The sequence below is a fragment of the Delphinus delphis genome, chromosome 7, assembly GCF_949987515.2.
Source record: "Delphinus delphis chromosome 7, mDelDel1.2, whole genome shotgun sequence".
Lineage (NCBI taxonomy): Eukaryota > Metazoa > Chordata > Mammalia > Artiodactyla > Delphinidae > Delphinus > Delphinus delphis.
In genome coordinates this window covers 54,422,172-54,439,653 of record NC_082689.1, presented here as the reverse complement: position 1 = coordinate 54,439,653, position 17,482 = coordinate 54,422,172, and the positions used below count along the sequence as shown (strand labels likewise).

General features: G+C 35.0%; 1 protein-coding gene across 1 annotated transcript in view; it reads right to left on the bottom strand.

Moving 5' to 3' along the window:
* TTN (titin) overlaps positions 1–17,482 on the bottom strand; it is a 281,802-nt gene that overhangs the window by 147,133 nt on the left and 117,187 nt on the right. Inside the window, 29 exon segments of the mRNA XM_060016520.1 lie at positions 385–462; positions 654–737; positions 945–1,118; positions 1,312–1,389; positions 2,179–2,271; positions 2,475–2,549; positions 2,757–2,834; positions 3,743–3,949; positions 4,252–4,332; positions 5,102–5,185; positions 5,408–5,491; positions 5,781–5,864; positions 6,026–6,109; positions 6,343–6,411; positions 6,604–6,684; positions 8,461–8,560; positions 8,977–9,092; positions 9,336–9,419; positions 9,590–9,670; positions 9,817–9,897; positions 10,122–10,205; positions 12,854–12,937; positions 13,343–13,429; positions 14,784–14,864; positions 15,094–15,183; positions 15,764–15,841; positions 16,002–16,073; positions 16,433–16,495; positions 16,961–17,365. Of these exon segments, the coding sequence (XP_059872503.1) occupies positions 385–462; positions 654–737; positions 945–1,118; positions 1,312–1,389; positions 2,179–2,271; positions 2,475–2,549; positions 2,757–2,834; positions 3,743–3,949; positions 4,252–4,332; positions 5,102–5,185; positions 5,408–5,491; positions 5,781–5,864; positions 6,026–6,109; positions 6,343–6,411; positions 6,604–6,684; positions 8,461–8,560; positions 8,977–9,092; positions 9,336–9,419; positions 9,590–9,670; positions 9,817–9,897; positions 10,122–10,205; positions 12,854–12,937; positions 13,343–13,429; positions 14,784–14,864; positions 15,094–15,183; positions 15,764–15,841; positions 16,002–16,073; positions 16,433–16,495; positions 16,961–17,365 (2,940 nt within the window).

Genomic DNA, 17,482 nt, shown 5'->3' with positions numbered 1-17,482 from the left:
TTATAACAGCCACAAAACAAAGGCCAGAAAATGCACAAAAATTAAGATTAAAAAACACTGAAAAAACATAGACTGATAAAGACAACACACAGTGTCTGGTAAATGATGATTTTGTCCATTTTTGGTATTACAATTAGAATTTGCTTTACTCTAAGAACTTTCCACTAAAGAGGAGGAACCAAGCATGAAGCACCAGCATGCTTTTTTGAAGGTAAAATTTCAGAGATAAATACACAATAAACTGCTCCAGTAACCAGCTTGTCTTGGCATTAATATTGTTAATATCATCACGGGGGAAAGAACTGATACGGCTCACCAAGTTATACTATCAATACATGGGTAAATTATTACACTATTCCATTGATGGATTACAAAGAGATGTACCTTTAGCTGGTGGAGCCTTCTCTTTCTTAGGAATGGGCACAGGAACTTTCTCCTCTGGCTTCTTAGGAATCTCAGGCACTTTAAAGATATTGTTTACTGATAAGTTCTTACTACCAGTAACAACACATCCACACAAAGGATAGTTAACAAACAACAGGACAGTTTCAAAGAATAGACAGTAACACACACAAGGTTCTGAATTCAGGATAATTAGCTATTTATATGCAGATGAAGTCTTTTATATGCTCATGATAAGAGTGGTGGTGTACCTTTTGCTGGTGGGGCTTCCTTCTTTTTGGGAACAGGAACAGGTTTCTTCTCTTCTGGAACAGGTTTCTTGGGTACCTCAGGCACTTTAAAGATATTATGAAGAATTTTGGAAATGTTGCAGAAAAGATATAAAATGTGAAAAGCAACTACAGAAATCATACTTCAGCATCTAAAAGTGTCTTTTTCTAAAATAAGCAGAATTGGTCATCAGTGCTAATAAATCCCAGAATCTGACCAAATTGGATACAAAAGATGCTGCTGCTTATCCCTTGGCAGGAGATATAATCTACCTTTGACGGGTACCACTGGTACCACTTCTTCAGTTATGAGCTCCTCTTCTTCTTCAGTTACGAGTTCTTCTTTTTCATGAATGTACTCTTCTTCTTCAAAATATTCCTCTACTTGGGTTACAGCTTCCTCTTCAAAGGCAATCTCTTCTGGTTGTCTTTTAGGTACTTCAGGCACTTTAAAGATATTATCTTTAGGTTGGATATTTTCCAATTATTCAATAAGATTAAGACACGTTAGGAACATACCCATTTGTAATAGAAGAAGGAATAGGCTTTATCTTTCCCACAGAACTTTACACATAGAACTGAACATGAATTTCATACCAAAAACGACAAACAACACATTAAAAAGAGTGAATATAAGTACCTCTAACAGGTGCTGCTACTTCTTTTTTAGGAACAGGTACTTTTTCTTCTGTGACAACCCTCTTGGGCTTCATGGGCACTTAAAACATTAAGTATAAGGAAATTTTATTGTCAGAAATGGGGTACCCAGCGAATGCTTGCTTTATTGTATTTTAAGGAAATAGAGTAATGCTGCAAGTGCCTCTCATATAAGAGATATGTGATTGTTCATTCATAAGAAACTTCAGATTCTCCATGGAAAGGATTCTGAACCTTACTGGAATAAAAACATACAAAAGTACTCAAGGAGGTCTGAGGCAGCAGAGACCAAGTGTGAAATGTTGTTTAGTGTTTGGGTATCTCTGCTTGTATGAAACATCCTTTACTGAAAAGCTAAATTTACTTCTGGATAAGTATACTTTCTGAAATTGCAGCGAAGTTACTTAATGGTAAAAAGCAGGGAAAAATGGTTAGACATTGAGTTAACTCTTTTTTTCAATCTTCAAAATGACTTTAGGATCAATAAACAGGTATTAAACTGTGGTGAATACTGTTATATCATCACATCAATTTAGATAAGTCAGGAATGTGCCAAATGGTCACTGATTTTAAATCCAAACATTCTATTTTATATGTATTGTAGCCATGTGTTAAGACACAGCCACTGTATAAGAAGCTATGGATATATTTTGAAATAACTTCGAAATAACTTTTCCTTTTAAGATAACATTATCTTTTTATCCTGTATTTACAGATTTTTACATCCAACATCCACCTAACTATTAATATAAAAGACACAAAACAATGAAGAAAAAAAAAAGCAAAACACAGCTGCTTTAGTTTTAAAAGAGACATTATAAAAGACCACAATCGAGGAAGGAAAGTATACCTTTATCAGCTGGTTCAGTCACCTGCTCTTTTTCACGTTTGGTAATTGAAATGTGTATTTTTTCCTCAACAACTTTCTTTGCTTCTTCAGTCACTTTAAAGATATTAATTATTAAAGACCATTAAAACCAACCACACGAATATGTAAATAAAAATACATGAAATGCCGAGAAATGTAAGAATCAGCACCAAACAATATATTCAGTAAAGACAAAGAACATCAGACAAGGTAGTAAGACACGTTTACAGAACATAAGTAAAGAAGATGTTTTTGGTAGTTATTACGCTGCCATGTACCTTTGGGCGGTGGAGGTTTGAGTTTCTTAGGAATGGGCACTGGTACTTTTTCTTCAGGGACCACTTTCTTCGGCACTTTAAAACATCAATATTAACAGATTTAAAAACCTGAATCAAATTTCTTAAGAGTAGTAAGAAGAAAAAAATAAGAAATATGATGTACAACATAATGACCCCAAACACACACACGATTGGTACACTGCCACTTCAACATGGATTTATACTTGGACAGACATGTAGGGACCACAGGTCTCATGACTGATAATGTTTTTCTCACTCTACCTTTAGCTGGTGGGATCTTTGGTTTTGTGGGAACCGGTTCTTCCTGGACAGGCTTTACTGGGGTGGGCTTCTCAGGCTCTTTAAAAATATATACAGGGTATTTAATGTTAGACATTTTTGTTAGAATATATTTCTTCAATGGATACGAAGAATTAAAATAATATATCTTATCTACAGCATAGGCATAGACTCTAGAGGTGAGTGAGAATCAGAGATCCGAGTAGAATAAGGTGTAAAAGACCTAAAAAAGCTTTTATTGCTATTTCCTCCTTGCTATTTACTTCAGTTAGGTAATTGTGACTCCCTTTTACATATTATATTATCATTTCACTTCAGGTAGACAAAATCATGGTTAAACTCCTCCCCATATAATATTGTTTTTTAATTCTATTTGTAAAACTACATAGAACATTCTCAAAGTTAGGCTGTGAAACATCAAAAATAGAATAAGTGAAATAATATTGCTTCATTTTGAAATTCCAATAGAAACTTATTCCTACAGATTTGATCTTCACAAAGATAAAACACAATGGCTTGTGTTGGCTTTCTCTGTGTTTACTTTTGAAGCAGTCTTTGTGAAGTTTGGATGATGGGAACCCCGAGGGTAGGGTGTTTTCTCAATAGCCTATTATGTTTGATAATAACAAGGTTCAGGATGAGAGACGTTGAGAAATTTGTGGTCATGTATTAGAATGATCAAGGGCACTTGAAGATAGACTCTTGACCTTTTGGAGAAAGAAACGTAATGACATTTTCTTATAAGCAAAAAGGAGAGGAAATAGATTATGCCCAGAACCAAACTCTAACACAACTTTACGATTTATAGAGATTTTTTTTTTCTAGAAGTTATCCAAGAAAAAAAAATTCTGAATTTGCCAAACAAAACAAAGTTCTTTCCAAATTATTTTGGGCATTCAAAATTTTATCCTGTTCTATGGATTTTACTCATATTTAATGTGGTTTCAGGTTTGCAGATCTGCTCATACCTGTGACATATTCTTCATGTTCTTTATACTCTTCGTAATGTTCGAATTCATGCTCCTCATACTCGTCATATTGATCATATTCTTCTGTGGGTTCATACTCCTCAAATTCTTTATAATCATGTTCTTCATATTCCTCTTCCCATTGTACTGAAACAGTTTCTTCTTCCTGGGTGTAAGCCCATTCTTTCTCTGCTGTTACAGTTACTTCTGGAATAATATTGACAACAGGTGCATTTTACTTGAAGCCCATTTAGGGACCATAGTGACAATGTGCTGTGATCTCATTCCTTGCTGATAGTCTCATGCACTGGTTATGGGAGACCCTGACTGTCCTTTGCTGGCCAAGGTATTACAGAGTGTACATTTGCTATTTATAATTTCAAATGTTAGATTCCCTGCCTTTAGGCAACAATAAGCCAATAAATAATGAGAGTCAAATTAGAAACTAACAGGCAAAGAGCTGTGTAGGTTCATGCTTCATTTTATTATTTAGTCAAAGCACAATATACCTTTAGCTGCTGGAGGTTCTCTTTTTGGAACTTCAATGGATACCTTTTGTTCTTTGACAGCTCTTTTCCTGAGTTCAGTCACTTTAAAAAGAATAATTATTAAAAGTGAATTGCAAGATTCAGAATAACATGTGTTAAGAGAACTTGTGTGTGCAATCCAAGGACAAAGAGGACAAAGATGACCATAACCATGCTTGTTGTTTAAATTTTTCATTTAAGTGGTAAGAAAAATCAATAGACTTGGAAATAAACATGTTCTAATATATATATAAATACTTTTCTCTAAGCTACTTAATACTTAAAAGACATTGAATAACTTTAAGAAGATCAAGTAGTATTTATAAAAGAAATAAAAAAAGACAACTAGACAGTATAAACAATGACTATCAAACAAGCATTAGACAGAAGGTTGCATCACATGAATAGTTTCTTCACTTTAATTCTAAAGTGTTTTCATAAGCTCTACTGGCACAATGTAGAAAATTGAGGATTTAAAAAATTTTAATTTCATCAAAGGTTGCCACACAAAACAAGCATTTCTGCAAAGGAGTTTAGTATATAGACAAAGAGCCATTAGAAGACAAATTCGTTTTAAGGGAAAGTATCTACACGTTTGTATGGAGTTTCATTTTTGTTTTTGTTTTTTTTTGAGAAGAAGAGACAGAATATTTTCTGGTATCAGAAATATTTAGTTTTGAGATGATACGGAATAGCATATGCATATTACTTACTTTGTAATACATATTTAAATTATTTTCTCTAAAGATCCCAATTCCACTAGATTAGTCATATCTATAAGCTTATTTTGATACCTAAAAGCTTATTTTGATTTTTGGAAAAGTTGGTATACCTTTTACTGGTGGCTCCTCCTCTTTTCTAGGCTTGAGTTTTGGAACTTTTTCTTCTGGAACAGCTCTCTTGGGTTCCTCAGGCACTTTAAAGACAGATTTCACTTTAAAGAACTGTTTTCCTCATTCAAACAACAAAAAGGTAGTTGTATAGTAGTAACTCAAACATAAAAGACTTGATATTTTCACGATTTCAAACATAAAACAACTATAACAATGACAACAAAAACCCAACACCCATAACGAGTGTATTTGGTAAAGAGAATAGGGTAGGTACAATATTCTGTGTATTGAAAGGCCCCATGTACCTCTTGGTCTTGGAGGCTCCACTTTTTTAGTTACAGCAACGTGAACTTTTTCTTCCTGGGCAATTTGCATGTGCCTCTCAGTCACTTGAAAGATAATTTTAGGATTACGGAGTTATATTACTTAAAGTGGAATTTAAAAAAATGTATTAGCCAGAAAGTATTGTGATTTTAGAGTATAACAATTTTACAAGGTACGCACAAATGAAATTCACAACAAGTAAGTAACAGTCCACCATAGACAAGGCAATAATATATCCTTGCGGCCAACATACACCAATAACCTCCATACAGAAGGGGTGACCCAAGGACAGCAGTGAGAGGACGAGAAAGACAAGACATGTTTCTAGTTGTTGTGCTGGGGGGTTTCGTTTACCTTTGGTGGGAGGAGGTTCTTCTATCTTAGCCACTTTGGGAGGAGCCCTTTTTTCAGGAACTGGTTTCTTTGGCTCTTCTGGCACTTAAAAGACATTGCACAACACGATCAGACATACAAATGTGAAAAACACTAAACATAGGCACACTTATTTTCTTGTTAATGTCATAAAAATTTGAAGAATGTATCAATTTAAGATTTAAAAAGACAGGCATTATTCAAGAATAAAGGAAAGCCCAATATACCTTTGGCTGGTGGCACCTTTTCCTTTTTGGGAACTGCAGCAGGAATTTTCTTTTCTGGCACAATTTTCTTAGGTACTTCAGGAACTTTAGAAATATTAGGTTTAAGAATATTAGTTTGCATTACAGGAGAAGTGTAATTTTGGGGCAAAGAACTCACTTTATGAGAAGATCACACATTTACACAAACATTAATGTCTATAGTCAGTAAAAATGTTTACACGTATATGCTGACAAAACTGAGGCAGTTATTCAAACTAAAGGCATTATTATAGCTATTAAGACAAATGGTATCCCACTTCTTCGAGAGAGAATTGTACCTTTAGCTGGTGGAGGCTCCTCTATTTTAGCAGGAGTTTTCGGTTTGGGTACAATTTTCTTCTTAGGCACTTGAAAAGATTATAAAATACATTTGTGGAAATGTCCAGATTTCTTTTTAATAAAAATTTAAGGAATATTTTTATTACACATGATATTTATCAACATTTGCAATACAGACAAAAAATTAACTACAAGAGGACATTAAGAATGGGACAAGCCAAACACATATGGGGCTAGAATTAATCTAAGAGTTGGTCTACCTTCGGCTGGTTCAGCGTCCACTTTCTCAGAAATAAAGTGCAGCTCTTCTTCTACAACATATTCCTCAGGCTCTTCCATCACTTTAAAGATATCAATTTCAAAGAAGATAGGTTGTAGTGTTTTTCATGTTTAATTTTAGCTGTACTTTATTATGTCAAAAAGTAAGTAAAATAGTAAAAGTTTAACACTTTCCAACTCCCTGATTGTTCTCATTTAAAATACCCAAAGAAGAAGATTTTAATCAAAGCATATGCCTTAATAAAGAGCATAGAAAATAAGTTTCAGTAAGTATAACATAAAGATAACAATGCTTGTATTCACAGGAAGAACAGGACAAGTGCAAGACGTAAAAACAATCCTAGCGGCTAGGTTAACAAGAACACAGGAATTTGAAGACAAGTTTCAAAAATGTACTTGAGGAATCATAAGTAGGTTCATAAGAAAGAAAGGAAAGACCTGTATTACATATGAAAAACCTACTGAGGACTTGGAAACAAGACTTTTTCCCCAAGTTTTGCGAGAGTAGCTATGGTGGACGAGGAAAGAGCCTTCCTATGATTTTTGAGTCTGTGTATAAGATTAATTATAGAATAGAAAGATCTAGTTACAAACACTAGGAGTAAACTTAACAGGCTACCCATCTTTCCCCTAAATCTTTGGGCTTAATGGAAACATAAGAATATCATAAAATGTCTTTCCTTTTAATCAGAGTCTATAGTACTAAAAGAAATTTATAATGTATAAAAAACTGAAATTATATTCATGCAATGAGAACTTTCCTTGTGTGCATGTTATGGTTTCCCAAACATTTCTAGAAGGGATAGGACCCTCTTTGAATCCATCAGATTCCTGGCTTATGCCCATCTTGGCCTTTCCCAGGAAGCACAACAGAACTGGTGAGCTTCCTCTAGGAAGTCAAGTCTTGGTTTGTTCTAAGCCATTCCATTAAGACTGCACATGTGAATTTCACATGGACTTTTCTTCCAAGTGGAGAAGAGGTGGGGCCCCTTTTATTAGCCAGAGATACACTCAAGGGCATCTGCCTGTACAATTCTATTCATCTTTTCATTGGGAAGACAGTTAATTTACTGAGAAACTTATGGATTAATATTTAAAGCAGAGCTACATTAAAACTTTCTTAGTAAAGTTCTTTCAGATATATAGCTTTAGCCAGAACACTGAACTTTAGCAGTAAACCCAGGGGTGTCTTAATTCATTAAAAGGGTATCCCAACATTGAAATAAAGCTCGTTGTTCAATCCTAAGCTATAGAGAACCAGCTTTATAGGTATGTGAACATCTGAATAACAAATTGATCTAATGAAAGATATTACACGATTGTTTTCTCCATACATGGAACGTTGGAAAGCCCTCCGTGTTCAGTGCTTCACTCTCAAACCTGGCCTTGACTTCTGGAATGTAATAATGTATATAATTTCTTATTCATTTAAAATCTGTGAGTCAGGACACATTAGTGAGTTGTGCTATCAACACTGCTATTTGTTACCCATGTTTTAGAAATTAGACTACCAAGGTGAAGATTATGGCAGTCCACCATACTGAAGCCAAGTCCCATCTACTGAAAGGATAGATGTGTATGGAGATACTTGCAGCATTAGTTACCTATAAATATGAAGGCTTGTTTCCTACAGAGTCAAGTTAGAGGGAATGGACAAGAAATACTTTGGATGTTTAATTAATGCTCCTGAGTCTTGTGTTTCGATCAAAAGATACATCAGATAAGACCAGTAGACGTTCACTGAATTTGTGTCACTTTCATTAATCTGATAAATAATCTGTGAAGGAAAACAGCTTATCAAGACGCCAGGTCACCACTAGCTTATCTGCATTATTTACCTTCATAATCTGTAACCTCCACTTCTTCCTCCTCTCTTTCCTCTTCTCTATAAACTGAAACACATACTCTTTCCTCTTCTTCTGAATAACTCCATTCCTCCTCTGCAGGTATTTTAAAAGATAAGATTTACTTTAAATTCAGCCCGAATAGCCCATTGAAGTACTGATTATAACGATGTGTTCCCTATAGATGGGTAATGTTCTTCTATCTGCGTAGGGGGTGGTTTCACACTGCTTCTTCATTGCAAGAAGGAGAGAGCTGAGTTCAGGTGAGGGGACAGTACAGCGCAAGACTGAGAAGAATATTCAGATTATGCCCAAATGAGGCCACTTTCACAATTACCACATGTTCAGCATCCCACTCACCCTCTTAGAATGATTCAGGACCAATGTAGACACAAAACATTCAGTCTCAGAGGCTACAACAGACACTGATAAGAACAACTTCTAAAGTAAACTATGTGGTAAGAAGAAAAGACTTGGAGGAAACACATGCAAACTCATTTCTCCCCTCACTTCCGATTATATACCTTCGTGCCGCACGACCTCCACTCTTTGAGAAACTGCAACGGATGGTTTTTCTTCACCAACAAATCTTTTTTCTTCTACGACAGTTCTCTTAGAAACTTCAGCTTTAAGAAAGGATTAAAGTTGAAGCTTAAAAAATCAAGAATCTTAACAATTTTCTCTCCCTAAAGTTTGGGGAAGATTTGCACAGTACACCACTTTCACTAGCAAATTACATAACTTATCACGAGTATATACACACAAAAATTCTATCCAAGAGAGACAAAGGGTCAGTACAAGAAGACACCAGATAGGAAAAAGAATCCACCCGCTAAAAGATTTTTGTCAGAGGCTTGAGACAATCCTACCTCGGGGAGGAGGGGCTTTCTTAGCAGCAAGAACTGGCACGGGAACTTTCTCCTCAGGGACAGGTTTCTTAGGCAGAGCTGGTACTTTAAAAACATTGTGCACTTTTAGAACTTCAGTGTTATCTCATTGAAGACCATCACAAAACACAGATACACACTCACGATGCACATATATCACAAGACTAACAAAGTCATTGTTTGCCTAGGAACATAATCTTATAAAGACGGTGCTTGGAAAGATGGAGAGACAATACCTTTTGGCGGTGGAACTTCTTCCTCTTTCCAAGGAACAGGTCTTTTTTCTTCGGGAACTTTCTTCTTTGGTACTTCTGGCACTTAAAGGATAGTATTTGATTTTAAAATTCTCAGGAAGGCAAAGTAAATGAGCAACATAGAACTTGCAGGCCCATTAAAGAAGATATGCAATTAAAGAAGCTTGAAGGGAAGACAAGGTTATTTTGTGGAGATGGGATGAGGTTACCTGCTGGTGGTGGAGATTCCTCCCTTTCAGTGATGATAATTATTTTTTCTTCTGCAACAACCCTCTTCTGTACTTCAGGAACTTGAAAAGACATTAATTTTTAGAGTTAACTTTATATTTTCCAAAGTAGCTAATGGACAGTTATTTTGTAAGAAAGTAGGCAGGTGGACAGACACTTTTGTTGAATTCTTACACCATAAGACATTCATTTTGAATGAAACAAACTAAATTAGATAATTAAACACAGAAATGTTTTATACTCAAGACATAAAAACAGGGCTTCCTTACTAAGCAAGTCATTGTACCTTTAGCTGGTGGAGCTTCCTTTTTCTTTGCAACAGGAACAGGAATCTTTTCTTCAGGGACAGGTTTCCCGAGCACCTCTGGGACTTAAAGTTTTTAAAATAGAATGTTAGTTCAGCCATATGTCACTTTTATGAATGGATATAGGCACACACAAACAAATCTTTACGTAGTTTACTAATGTTATAGGCTTTCTATGCATCAGCAAAATAATGCACAAAATTAAACTATAGTTTTCTAAAGGTCACATGTGGTAAATGTCCCAAATAATGTTACAGAGGCATTTAGGCGATTAAAAATGAGTTATATACACAGAAGGATGGGCACAGAATTCATTCTTTCTTTATATATTGGTATGTTTTTGATAAAAACAAATTAGTTCAACATTGTAAAGCAATTATACTCCAATAAAAATACCAAATTAGTCAGTAATTATATAAACAATATAGAGTGTGGATATAGTATATAGAAAAATTCCTTTACTCTTTGTATTGAGAAGTGGAATCCATAACAACAATGGGTATACTTTATCTAAGACTATCTTAGACTAAGATGTCATTAGAATGGTTGCATCTATAGCATTATTATTATTTTTCTATTTCTCTTCTGAATTTTTTTTTTTTGGTGCACCTGTAGTGTCTATAAAACTCAGGAAACACTCTTTTGCTAGGGTAGCCCTCTCAGTATGACATCTGTGTGTCAGTGACTTTGGGGAGTTCTGTGTGCAAAATTTTGTGGGTATGTATATATGTGCTTTTCTCTAAGAGGCTCCATAGTTTTCAATAGGGTCTATGACCCAAAGAAGGTTTACAATGGGTTTAATTTACCTATTCTAAGTGTTGAATTTTTGAGTGGCTGATGTAGTTCTAACAGCATGCATTATCGGTGGTAATTTTTTCATTTTAAATAAGATATTGGCAATTTTTTTGAACATCTGCACCTCTACATTTGCATTTGTAATATCTTGATGTAATTATACAGATACACATTGATACATGTATATATTATGTTATGTATACATGGGGTGTTTATACATACATGTTACTAAGTGTATTTATTTTCATGTATAAATGAGACATGCCTCTGAGTCTCCTCCAGGAGTGACCAAGAGGCTTTGGCATTAGTACTGGTTTTAGTAATATAAGCTTTTCATTATAATCATATTTTATTTTCATACAATCATTATATTTTAATGATTAGATAATCAGAAATCATTCTTAAAAATCATTTGGTTAAAAAAAAGACCCTAAAGAAATAAAAACTCTAATTTGAAAAGATACGTGCACCCCAGTGTTTATAGCAGCATTATTTACAATTGACAAGATATAGAAGCAACCTAAGTGCCCATCAACAGACGAATGGATAAAGAAGTTGTGGTATATATTTACAATGGAATACTACTCAGCCATAAAGAAGAATGAAGTGCTGCCATTTGCAAATACATGGATGGACTTGGAGGGTATTATGCTAAATGAAATAAGTCAGAGAGCGACAAGTACTGTATAATATCACTTACATGTACAATCTAAAAAATACAACAAACTAGTGAACATAACAAAAAAGAAGCATACTCACAGATATAGAGAACAAGTTAGTGGTTACCAGTGGGGAGAGGTAAGTGGGGAGGAGAAGTAGGGGATTAAGAGGTACAAACTATTAGGTATAAAATAAGCTACAAGGATATATTGTACAACAGAATATAGTCAATATTCTATAATAACTATAAATGGAGTATAACCTTTAAGAATTGTGAATCACTATATTGTATACCTGTAAGTTATATAATATTGTGCAACAACTGTACTTCAATTAAAAAAAAAGAATAAAAGAAAAAGACCCAGAATTCTGAAACAGCCAAGAGTTTGAGAAAGAGAGAAGCAGATTTGATTAAGGAAGAAAATGGAAACACTGAGAAATCAGGCAAAAGAGAACACTACTTAAAACGTATGAGCCTGCTTTCTCCTAAGCTGGATGGTACTGGATATCTCTATAACTGACCAGATGTGTGCAGTTTGTTACTTCATTGCCTCTATAAAGTAGTGTCTTTTATCACTAAAACCACCAAAACCAACCAAATCCAAAAATTAAAGCAAGAATTAGCACATTTGAATCCAAACATCCCTATATGAAAGGTCCCTTGACTCACTAATTAGATAATTGCAACATTTAGGGCAAATGTCAACGTTCAGTTAATATCTCAAGAAACATGGTGAAAGTAAATGCCAAAAGTTGATGTTTCCAACTAAGGGTAGGCATTATTGACTTTTCAGAAGAGTGGCAGTTCCCAGAAGCACTGTGTACATCTTTACCTCATTAACATTCAGTTCTGCCAAACACCCTCCTGTTAGTCTTTGTATCTTGTCATAACTCATGAAGGTTTTTTTTTTTTTTATTAAGAAAAAGTCACATAGTTGAGGGCTGAAAGAGTTTTTCCTAGAAACATGCCCTGTAGAAAATGAGTTTCACAAATATTTCTTCTTTCTCTAGGAGAGGGAAGATATTAAAAATTTAAGACAGCAGTTTGATATAGTTACTTTTGAAAAGTAACTTCTTTTAATGTTCAGTATCACAAATAATGTATGTGGAGTGTGGCCCTGGAAGCTGACAAATAAATGAAAAACACAAGGGGCATGTAAAAGACACAAAGTAGACAGCAGAGTAAGTACAAAGACTGTATAAAACAAAGCACTGGCATTTGGGGCAAAGGGTCAGCCTGTGATCAGTTCTGGTGTACCTTTGGGGGGAGCGGCAGGTTCCTTCTTAGGCACAGGAACTGGCTTTTTCTCCTCTGGCACAGGTTTCTTGGGAACTTCAGGAACTTTAAAGACACCATTGTTGAAACAATTGAGAACTCTAGCCTCCTTGTGAGACATTTAAGATTACATTAAATCATAAATCCTCAGTAAGAGTGAAAGAATTTAGGAAGTAATTTAATATCAAGCATGTAACTTGTGATGAAAATACATGCTAAATACATCAATACCATACAGACATTACATACATTACATGAAGTGGACAAAGACCCAATCAGCATGGTCTGGAGTCTAAAGTATTCCTGACATTTGTGTAACATATTACCACAAGTTAATGAAATCAACATACACAGAATTAAAATACATTACAAATGTAGCTTACAGATACTATCTCATTAACACACAGAGCCAATAGAAAAAGGTACAAGAAGACAGACATTAAGAAATTTTTTTCAAAAATATGATTCTACCTTTGGCTGGTAGGGGCTCCACCTTTTTAGGAAGGTGGGGAACAGGGACTACTTCCTCTGAGACTGGTTTCTTGGGTGGCTCAGGGACTTTAAAAAAAAAAAAAGGGTCGATTTTGAGAAATTGTTCATTTTGACAAGGCATATGTTGTTGCAAGACTTAAAGAGTAGACATTCTGGTTTTATACCAATTGAATGCAAGAAAATTACATGTTAATCAAGGATTAAGGGCAATGAACTAGTGGCTAATTAGAAAATGTGACTGTTACTCATTTTTAACTGAAGGAACCTCCACTTTCCTAGGAACAGGTAGGAGCACCCCTTCCTCAGAGGTGCCAGTGCCTGTTCCTCAGACACCAGTTCTAGAAACTTCACTTTTATAAAGCCGCAGCATTAGAACAACTGCATTCAATTATCTTAAATAATTTTTGTATCCTAAATGTTTAACAATTTGACTGGGTGTAGGAGAGGGTCGGTGGAGGGAGGGGAGCCCTAATTTGTAGCCACTGCCAGTTTCCAAGTTCCAGCCTCTGTGGTGGTGCAAATACATGATTCCTGGCTACCAACGATGATGTCATTGTCTCGGAGTAGGGAAGGGATGAGAAGTAGCACATAATTATCCAGTATTTCCACAACACAGAGACAATCAACGTAACCTCAGAAACATAGATAATAGGAAAATAGTAATGAGTTTTGAGCATTTATTACCATAGTTTTAAATATAACTTATTTCATTTTATATAATTTAACTTTTAATCATGGAGGCGTTAAATGCTGGGTAGCAAAATTCCTGAAAATTTAACCATCAGCTCTGGTGAGTGGGTATGAGCTGGCTCCAGGACACTGTATTTCTTTTCTTAATAGATTTAATTAATTAATTAATTATTGGCTGTGTTGGGTCTTCGTTGCTGCGCACAGGCTTTCTCTAGTTGCGGCGAGCGGGGGCTACTCTTCGTTGCGGTGCGTGGGCTTCTCATTGTGGTGGCTTCTCCTGTTGCAAAGCACGGGCTCTAGGTGCGTGGGCTTCAGTAGCTGTGGCTCGCGGGCTCTAGAGCGCAGGCTCAGTAGTTGTGGCGCACGGGCTTAGTTGCTCCGTGGCATGTGGGATCTTCCCGGACCAGGGCTTGAACCCGTGATCCCCTGCACTGGCAGGCGGATGCTTAACCACTGCACCACCAGGGAAGCCCCCAGGACACTATTTCTTTTTCTAAACAGGTGGCCACTAGATTGTAAGCTCCATGAAGCAGGGAACAGAGCCTCCAGGAATTGTCATTCCTCTCTCCAATACCCTCCTCCTGGTCTTCTCCTCTCCCTATGATGTCATTTGCACATAGTGGCTAAAGGTCTGTGGACTGCGACTAAATTTATTATTTAATATTAACATATTCAGATATTTACTTTGGAACTTTTGAAAGATTTTAAACTTAGAATAAATCACTAATACCTTTAGGTGGAGGCTCAATCTTTTTGGAAACAGCAACGTGAATTTTCTCTTCGGTAACAGTTTTCTTTTGTACCTCAGGGACTTTAAAAAATGTACATTTTAGTTCCTGGCATGCCATACTATGGGTGGTATTGCAATTTACAAAGCATATTGAAATACAAATTAAAACAGACAAATGTGAAATGAAGAAGATGACAAATATTCACAAGGAGACAGAGATATCTACATAATCATGAATTAGATAAGAAGAGGGATAAAAATCCATCTGAAGCCCTTCCATTTGAGCCCCGTATTCAAATTTGCCTTATACCTGTGACTGACACTTCTTCCTCCTCTGTGTGAGAAGCAAAGAACATCTTTTCTTCTGAAATAACCATCTTCTTTGTATGTACAGCAGGTACTTTAAAGAGAGTATTTCACATTAGTATTTCTTTTTCCAGTTCAAGACATCAGATCAAATACATGGCTTGTTTAGACACAGAATTAGTGGGTTAATATGATAGCTTGAGAACAAATTCAGTATTGACAAGAAAACAAATCATGTTTTGATCTATAGGGACAAACAATCCAGGCAGCCTTTATCAAACATTGTTAAATGGGAATCAAATAGACACAACTTCTTCACACGTGATGTGGTGCTTTCCCAAATCCATTAGGGTTTATTCATATAAATGAGGGGATGAGGGATATTATATGGAATGGAATGCATGGCACAATAAAGTTAGAAGACTACTGATTAAACACAAATCCTTCTTTAATTAAAAAAAATTATGTAATTTTAAAGTGATACTAAAAACAAAGATAATGTTATTATTTACTTAAATTATATAAATGTGCAGCATAAAATGTATATAATATATATAATATGTCTTTATTTTGGTGATTTCAGATTTGTGAGTTGTTCAGTAATATATGTATACATATTCATACACATAAATAAAAATGTTTAAAACTTGTAGCTGAAAGACAAAGATGTATACCTTTCACTTCAATAACTTCTTCCTGCACTGGAGTCCGAGAAGGTTTTTGTGGAACAATCTTCTTTGAAACTTCGGGTACTTAAAAATATGTACAAATATATTTGTATTGTGAAGAATACTGCTTTGCACAAAATTTTAAAATATCTTAGTTTAGATGACTATATAAATAACATGTGACCATATATCAGTAAACAATTACTTGTGTACATGGTACGAGAAATGTTTTAAATGATAATACCTTTGGTGACTTGAACTTCTTCCATTCTTCGAGAAGTCTTTTCAATTTTTTCAACTATGGGCTTCTTTACAACTGCAAGCATTTTAAAAAAATTGCAGTACTTTTAGAATTTCTATTAAAACAGTCTGTCTCTTTTTCTCTCAATTTTTAAAGAGAGACAAGTTTGTTGCAGTGAACTTTAAGTACAAGCCTCTGTACTTCAAGTATTTTGGTTATTTTTTATATTTACCACAACAATCTTTTTATCATCATTTTACGTTTGAATTAAATGAAGTAGGTAGATATTCTTAGAAAAAAAATCACTGATACAATGAAGCTTCCAGAAGAAGTTGTGCCTATTGGATTGAACTGGTGATTCATACATTTTTGCCCAGCAAGCCATGATAATGACATCGATGATGTGATCTATTTAAATAATTCCAATTACATACCTTTAGGAGGTGGTACTTCTTTCTTTTCCGGTACTTTTGCTGGAATTTTCCTCTCATGTGATTCTTTAACAAAAACACAGTAATAAGGGATGCTTGAATAGGTTAAGTTCTAATAGACTGTATCAATTGGCAAATGATATAAGTTAAGAATCATATACAACTGTGTAAATTATTGTATTTGGGATCTTTATTGCTAACAGGATTACTCATGCTGGATTTAGAAGCAGGATCAAGCAGAGATGCAGTGAGGCAGTGAAACTAAAACTTGAACCTCTGCATTAGAAAAGAGCACTTGGAATTCAGTCTTAGTAATACGATTAAATGATTCAACTTACAATATCAAAGCATGAAAGTAACTCTGAAGACAATGATGCTTTTAAAGATTCTAAAGATTTCTAACTTTAAAAAATGGAAATCGTCATTTCATCTATTTCATATCCATTGCACATCAGGTTAATAACCTTGAAAATATAAAGAACTGAGCAAAAAATGAGGAAAAGAGAAAAAAGTCACTCAATTAATACATACCTTCATAAGCCTCCTTTTGAACTTGGATGACTTCTCTTTCTTGGTAAGTCTCCTCCCACTCTTCCTCCCCTTCCTCATAACCTTCTTCCCTTTCATAGTATTCTTGCCCTTCTTCAAAATCTTCTTCCCATTCCTCATGAACTTCCCTTTTAGCTTCTACCTGGGTCTCTTCATACTCTTCATCCGGTTCCTCATAGTAAGGCTCTTCATATGGCTCCGTGTATGGTTCTACCTCTAGTTCGTCATAAGGTTCTTCCAAAGATTCTATGTAAACTTTCTTCTCCTCGTAGACTGCTTGCTTTTTCTCATACACAGCTTCTTTTTCTTTCTGAACCTCTTTCTTTCTGGTTATGGTCATTATTTTCACTTCTTCAGCCTTGGAGGATACATCAATCACTTCAGGAGCTAAAATAAATAAATTAATTAATTTAAAAAGATAATATTAGCATGTTAATTATATCCATACAATTACTTCACGAAATGAAAGTCTATGTGGTCAAGCAATATCAGTATCTGAGATCT